The sequence below is a fragment of the Cervus elaphus genome, chromosome 5, assembly GCF_910594005.1.
Source record: "Cervus elaphus chromosome 5, mCerEla1.1, whole genome shotgun sequence".
Classification (NCBI taxonomy): domain Eukaryota; kingdom Metazoa; phylum Chordata; class Mammalia; order Artiodactyla; family Cervidae; genus Cervus; species Cervus elaphus.
The window spans coordinates 57,299,231-57,307,293 of record NC_057819.1 but is presented as its reverse complement, the minus strand read 5'-3'; the positions used below and the strand labels follow the sequence as shown (position 1 = coordinate 57,307,293).

The following is an 8,063-nucleotide window of genomic DNA, read 5'->3' as shown; positions in this document are numbered from 1 at the left end:
CATATCTCTCTGCCAAGTTATCATAATCGCCTAGGTCAAGGATAAACTTAATTTACTTATCAAGGGTTAGTACAGGTGACTTTCACTTTCTTCTTTTTGTTGGACTTTTAAAATCTTGAGTAAGTAAGAATTTACCTGATAGCTCAGCTGGTAAAGAATCTGCCTGCAATGCAGAAGACCTAGGCTTGATCCCTGGGTTGGGAAGGTCCCCTGGAGAAGGAAAAGGCTACTCACTCCAGTATTTTTAGCCTGGAGTCCATGGGGTTGCAAAGAGTTGGACATGACTGAGCAACTTTCACTTTCAAAATTATTTATAAAAATGGTCTGGCTTTAAACAGTCAATTGCTTAAATCACATTCGTCAGCAGGTAACAAAAATCAAAGTACATGAAGCAGAAGAGGGGATTCTTCACAGATTCTGGCGTGTCCCCAGAGAGCCAAGAACAGGACTGTGGCAGCACTTGGGACATCCTAGGCCTGGAAACCCAGATTCCCTGAGAACTCTGTCTCTCTCATTTTTCATCTCCAGCCCAGATAGTACAAGAGATGGCAGCAGGCAACTTCTCTAAGATTTACCGTAGCTTCAGCCAGGCACTTTCCTACTTCCAGTCCCTGAACAGGCCCCTGCCTGGACCATGTGATAGTAGCCAGAAGGAATATCACGTTATACTGTACGGAAAACCCCACAATAAGCCTGTGGGTTGGAGGCGGGTCTTTAGAAATTGGTGGACAGATGCTGGTGTGTTTCAAATACCAGGTAGCTATCATACAGACTTTGACTGTTCTCTTGCCTCAGTTTCAAAATGCTTCCAGCTTTCCGGGTTCAACCTTAAACACAACTTTTTCTGTAAAACCTTCATTGATCTCCACTCAGCCAAGTCTGAACTCTTTTTTAAAAATTTTCTTTGTGCTTCTCTGTGCTTTTCATTTTGCCTTATTTTATAGTAAGTTTACATGTCTGCAAAATGACAAGAGTAAGAATATAATAAAACTAACTCTAGATATTAAAATCAGATCAGAATGAAACTAATTCTAGAATTTTAAAATCAGTCCTGTGCTACCTAGCTAGGACTGATGAAGCTGAAGTTCCAATACTTTGATCACTTGATGCAAAGAATCAATTCATTGGAAAAGATCCTGACGTTGGAAAAGATTGAGGGCAGGAGGAGAAGGGGGTGAGAGAGGATAAGATGATTGTATGGCATCATCGACTTCATGAGTTTGAGCAAACTCCAGGAGACAGTGAAGGACAGGGAAGCCTGGCATGCTGCATTGCATGGGGGCACAGAGTCAGACACAACTTAGCAATTGAACAACGATACCTAGCTAGGTGACTTTGGACAAGTTATTTCACATCTAAACTAGTTTCTTCATTTAACAAAAAGAGTCAAAGACACAGTAACTCACATGTTCTTGCGAGGATGGAAGACATTGTGTGGGAACTCTAGGCACAGAGCCTGGCTCAGTAGATACTCATGAATTGCTAGTTTTTTCTCTTCCCATTTTTCCCATGCTGGGCTCAAAAGTCCTTAAATTCAGAATTTTCCATTGTGCTTATTAAATGCCTTAATGGTAAGTAGGTCTTCATCAAATGTTTGTTGAATTGAATTCCTTTCAGATTGTCTTCTGAGCCAGATTTAACCAGTAGTACTAATACTCATGAGAGGTTGACTAAATCGCCACAATAACCCGTGAGATAGACTTTATTATCTCTATTTTTACAGCTGAGAAAACAAGTGCAGCGAAGTTCGGAATTCGCCGGAAGTCCAGTCTGTGAAGTAGCAGGGTGAGGCGGTGGCTCCAGGGTCCTCCACCTCTAATCAGCCCAGCTAGTGGTTTCTTAGGGGTGGAAAACACAGCTACCATGTAACACTTCACATTAGTTGCTTTTTGTTTGAACTAGTTTACATTTTTCCTAGTAAACCAAACAAATGGTTGCCTGGCTTTTTTATTCCTTTAATGAAAAACTTCCAGGAGACTTAAAAGCCTCCTGTGGCTGATGACATAGGATTTCGCAGCTGGCACTAGTGGTAAAGATACATGGGTTCGATCCCTGGGTCAGGAGGATCCCTTGGAGGAAGAAATAGCAACCCACTCCAGGATTCTTGCCTGGAGAATCCCAGGGACAAAGAGAAGCCTGGTGGGCTACAGTCCCTAGGGTCACAAAGAATTGGACACTACTGAAATGACTTAGCACACACATGGCTGATGAAAATGGTCCCAGGATTTTTCCAAAACTACCAATAATCGCCGTTGAGCATGAAGGGCTGCTAGAGGCTCCATACTGCCAATTCCTAGGGCCCTGGAACATCTGGGAGTTCCACCTGGTAGACTTCCAAGCTGGCTGACTGCGTAGCAACACCACTTGCACAACTGTCCCAATAGGCAGCCCCAGGAACATGGGAAAAGTGAAAAATAGCTGTCCACTAAGAACAAGGTGAGAAATCCTGACCTGAGCTCTTTATTCTTAGATAATTTCCAGTTATACTTCATTGCTGAAGCCTGATAACTTTGTTAATTTTTCATTTTTTAATTATGTACTTGGCTTTGTTAGGTCTTAGTTGGATCATGCAGGATCTTTCCTTGCAGCATATAGAATCTCTAGTTGTGGCTTGCAGGCTTAGCTGCTCCACGGCATATAGGATCTTAGCTCCCCAACCAAGGAAGATCTTAACTCCCCAAAAAAGGATTGGACCCATGTCCCCTGCATTGCAGGGTGGATTCTTAGCCACTGGACCACCAGGGAAGTTTGTGTTAATCTCTTTATTATAGCTCACTCATCACCATGGGCTTCCCAAGTGGCGCTAGTGGTAAAGAGCCAGCCTGCCAGTGCAGAAGATGTAAGAGATGCAGGTTGGATCCCTGGGTTGGGAAGATACTCTGAAGGAGGGCATGGCAACTCACTCCCATACTGTTGTCTGGAGAATCCAGAGACAGAGGAGCCTGGCGGGCTATGGTCCATAGGGTCGCAGAGTCAGACATTGCTGAAGGGACTTAGCACAAATGCATAGCAATCACCATCGAGTATCCAGATCACCTGTGCCAGGAATGACTTAGTAGGTGAGGGGGAAAACAGTGCGGAGAAGATCCAAGCAAACACTGACCACGTACTTGCATGGCAGCTGTGTTTCCAAGGTATATTCACACGTATTTTCCTTCCAAAAGATCCTCTCCTCACCTTTGTGGCGAGGACATAACAACATTATCTCCATTTTACATATGAAGGTACAGAGGTTCACAGCAGTGAAACCAACCAGCAATGCACGTATGAATGTGTTATGACGGAGGTCTTCCATCTGACTCCCTACGCTTACACCATGATGTGTTTGGAGACAACAAGATGAAGCGGAAATTTCTGCTTGGTCATAGTTTGGAGAATAAATGAGGCTGATAAATACCCCGGGGAAAGAGGTACAAAAATGTACAGGAGAAACAGGGGGATCTGTTTGGCCAGGGAAGAATCTGAGTCTCCCCAAATTTGTGTCCTTCATGGGCCAACTCAGTGTTGGGGCTGAGAGAGAGAATGGGATCAGCCAGTCCCCAGGAGAGGGCAGAGGCAATCATTCTGTCCTGTTGCAATTCTAGTTTTCCTTCCTCTCCCTGTGTCACACACATCCTTTCACAGTCACCCTTGCATCCTCATCTGATTGGGACTTCTGGTTGACTGAGAGGTATCCACCAATAACAGCTGCTGCTGAAATTCCTCACATAAAAAAATCTTGTGCATTTAGATCTGGAATTCCAAGTTGAGCAAGTCTGTTTTTTTCTTCACATTTAAAGTTCCTTTATATCCTTTCTTTTCTGATTTAAAGTGACTTTGCTCTTTTGGGGCTTCCCAAGTGGCGCAATGATTCTGCCTGCCAACGCAGGAGACCCGGGAGACTGGGGTTCCATCCCTGGGCTGGGAAGATCCCCTGGAGGAGGAAATGGCAACCCACTCCAGTATTCTTGCCTGGAGAATCGCATGGACAGAGGAGCTCCTCTGTAGCCCATGGGGTCGCAAAGAGTCAGACATGATTTAGAGACCGAGCAGACATGCACTGCTCTTTTCATGACTAAGTCTCCCTGCCTCTGCAATTTAGTTTTCTAGTCATTTAGTTATGTTTGGCAAAGAATATTTGAGAAAAATCTCTCAAGAGAGTAGTGAATTTTATGAATCCTAAAATCTTATGTGTGAAAAAAAGGAAACAACAAATTTTTAATCAAAGTAAGCAATAATGACAGGTTTATTTAAAATTTCCAGTAGAGAAAACCCACTAGTTTTGGAATAAAAGTACTCAATGTAGGAGAGCGTAAGTGAATATAAAAGATTAGCAGAAGAAAAACAAACCAAACATAGTACAAAAAATTTTTTTAAGTTTGAAATTGGTTTAAACAGGGATGTTCTTTAAATCCTCCAAATATTTAACAGAGTTACTAGGTTTGGCAAATAATTCACTTGAAAATTAAAGCCTATTTCTGTATTGTAAACTCCATAAAAGCTCCTTATTAAATTCAAGCAACTCCATTCAACTGGTATTGAAATACATAGGCAGTCAATTTCAGAATAGAAGGAATTATTCATTTGCTCTCACAGTTACATGAATTAACCAGCTGCATAATTTTTTTTTTTTTTTTTTTTTTTGGGAGAGGATGAGATAGAAGATGCAAAAAAAAAAAAAAGGATAAAATCTCTAAAAAATTGAAACACAGCAAAATTCAGACATTAGTTTGTTTCTTTAAAGCAACAAACTGAATTTTTACAGTATATTCTACATCTGTCTTTTCCCTCTCCCCCCGCCCCCTTCAATACTCCTAAACCCACTAGTCTAATCAATTCTTAGCTTTCAAATATTCTGTACATATATATTTAGCAAAGAGCGTATGTCTAACATTATTCTGACAGCATTATGGTCAGCATACAATTTTAGAAAGATTACTATGTATATCACCAAGATTAACCTTTACTTAAAAAACAAACAAAAACCTTTACTAAACGAATAGTTTTAAAATATTATGAAAACCCACGAAGAGAAGACTCCACGCAGGCTCTAAACCTGATAAAAACACACGTCAGAAAGACTATTAATGCTTAACTTCTGCCAAACGATGACCTTAAAGTGCCAAACACAAAAGACTCTTAGGATCGTTTTTCCAATAGGTGATTTGTCCCTGGCTTGGCCTTCTCTCCTTTAACTATACACAAAGTCCTGCTAAAAAGTATGCGTTTTAGTTGATTTTACAATCCAACGTTACAATGTAAACTAAACAGGTTCTTGATATCAACAGTGTGTTACCCCGGTTTTTCAATTTCTGAATCCAACAGTTGGTCACAGAGGTCAAGTATTGTCAAGGCTCCTTTGTCAGTTCAGATGGTTGTCTGACTCATCCATCCTTCAAGTACATGCAAGGCTCAATAGTTTTCCAGAGGCAGAAGCCTGAGGCATTTAAGACACAGATGAAATAGGGTTATGAGGTGAGCCCATCTGGGTAAGAACTTTATCCAGCCACTGGAGGGGGCCGTGCAGATGGATCTCGATCCAGCAGGGGGTGCTAGTAACATCCTGGCGGTGGTATTCTGCTCCCCAGCCCTAGAAACAACAGCAGAAGTCATTGAACTTGCTTGACTCAGTGGTTCAACGTTACGGAGCAAAAACAGCTCACACAACCAGACGCTCCGATTAAAGATATGGTTCTCTTCACAACACAGATGTGGACACATGATTTGGCAGACAATGTCACAGCTCCCCAAAGACCTTATGTGGATTCCAGATTAAGAAGTAACGTCTTAGGGGACTTCCCTGGTGGTCCAGTGGTTAACACTCCACATTTCCACTGCAGGGGACTCGGGCTGGATGGATCCCTGGTTGGGGAACTTATGATCCCGCATGTTATGCAGGATGGCCAAAAAAAATATTAAAAAAAAAAAAAAAGTACGAGTCTCAGGGAATGAAAGTTTTAAACTACATTTAGTGTTAACCACTCAGTCGTGTCTGACTCTTTGTGACCCCAAGGACTGCAGCCCGCCAGGCTCTTCTGTCCAAGGAATTCTCCAGGTAAGAATACTGGAGTGGGTTGCCAGTCCCTTCTCCAGGGAATCTTTCCAACCCAGGGATTGAACCCATGTCTCCTGCACTGCAGAAAGATTCTCTATCGTCTGAGCCACCACAGAAGCCCAAACTACATTATAAGGCTGTTGTAATAGCCACTTTGTAACTTTCATTTTCATTGCCCGTTATGTTATTGATACTATGATGACAGGTATTGTTAAATTCTTATCATCAAGAAAATAAGAAAAAAAAAGGTATGTAAGACAAACTGACATTCTGTTTCTCCCTATTCAGCCACTGACAGTTCCCCCGCAAACACAGAGCTCCTGACCTTTTGATCTCTAAGCAAATCTGGCAGAAGCACATAAGTATCCAAAAATCTATTAGTAACACCTAACCAGTGACTCAGGTCATTTGTATGAGAGGGTAGATTGCCAGAGACCTTCAGGATTAGTGAAGTAGGACATGAAAGTTGACAGAAGAAAAGTCTCTATGAAAAAGAGAAAAATAATTTTGCTATTGCAAACATCAAATCCTTACAGGTGTGGTGGACAATGGCATATGAGATACTGATAAACCCTTGTTTCCTGAGAGATGTCAGAGAAGGCTGGGTTCTCTTTATCCATCTCAGGAATTTTAAGAAATGTATTTGAATATCAGAACTTTCAGAAGAAACTTGAAATATGTGAACTGCATAGGTACAAACATCCATGCATCTGTACATATATCAACATACTGCTAATTTTAATTAAAAGGTTTGTTTAAGTGCATGTTTCCTGCATTAGACAGTAAGTTCTTTGAAGGCAGAGACCGGATCTCACTTACTTTTTATCTCAAACATCTAGCGCAGTGATTGGCGCAAAGCAGAAGCTTTAGAGATGCTTGTTGAGCTGAAATGACTTAGAATTGTCAGATATGGGGAGTTTACTGTGCAAATAACTTATAAAATACATGTTTAAAGTCCAAAATTGATCATCATCACAAAATAGTACAAAATCGGCTGTTAATATTATTGAAATGTTTTATATCCTTTCTCTAAGATGCTGAGGGAAAAGTATGTTGTGCTTATGCTAATAAAGAACAAGGCTGCACAGTGATCACATTTTTTGTTGCTAATGTAGTAAGTAGCTGCCCTTTATCATGTCAGCAAGAGGTTAAAATGTTTAACTCTCCAAATCTAGCTTCTCAGTCTTGTCCTTTGTAGCTTGTATAACCCTTCATTCCAGTACTTATCAATTTATATTACAATTAAACACAGACTGACGCCATCAGCATCTTGGAGGGAGAGACTTTAGGTGTTTTATCATCTTTGTATTGCTATTTTGGAATGGTGCTAAAAAATGTTTGCAGAATGAATGAAATGCTAATCTATTTTTAATGCATATCTTTGATTATAAACACTTTTTATTAGTGTAAAGGTGGTTTTCACTTGTGTAAAAGTAAATAATTAAAAATCTGTAAAAGTAAAATCATTAAAATTGATTGGGTAATCAATAAGAAATAAGTTTGAGAAGAAAGCCAACTGGAGCATTATAGTCATAAATTCTCCTAGACTGGTCCTTTGATAATAATAATGGACTCATCAAGGGACTCCAGTTATGACTGAAGTTACCTAACTACAGCCACCCATTTTAAAGATAATGAACAGGGGGATCAGGAAGGAATCTCTGGGCCTTAATCACACGACAGAATTAGAACATGGATCTTCATTTATTATATTTATATTTATTTATTTATATTATTTATTTATATTTATTATATTTATTTATTATATTTATATTATTATATTTCCTCCCTATCAATAAAAACAATAAACACAAACAATGCTGGCAAGTCACTGTCCTAATTTTAAAATTCACTTTAGTCAAAATGCTAAGTCAAAAATGAGGGACTTCCCTGGTGGTCCCTGATGCTGGGAAAGATTGAGGGCAGGAGGAGAAGGGGATGACAGAGGATGAGATGGTTGGATGGCATCACCAACTCAATGGACATGAGTTTGAGCAAACTCCGGGAAGCCTGGCGAGATGCAGTCCAA

General features: G+C 40.4%; 1 protein-coding gene across 8 annotated transcripts in view; it reads right to left on the bottom strand.

The window, feature by feature from the left end:
- Nucleotides 1-4,194: 4,194 nt before the first annotated feature.
- Nucleotides 4,195-8,063, bottom strand: part of SMAD1 (SMAD family member 1) — an 81,079-nt gene continuing 77,210 nt past the window's right edge. For all 8 annotated transcript variants that reach the window (XM_043902537.1, XM_043902531.1, XM_043902539.1 and 5 more), the window contains exon 7: nucleotides 4,195-5,569. In XM_043902537.1, the coding sequence (XP_043758472.1) occupies nucleotides 5,426-5,569 (144 nt within the window). In that variant the 3' untranslated portion in view covers nucleotides 4,195-5,425. The remainder of the gene's footprint in view (nucleotides 5,570-8,063) is intronic.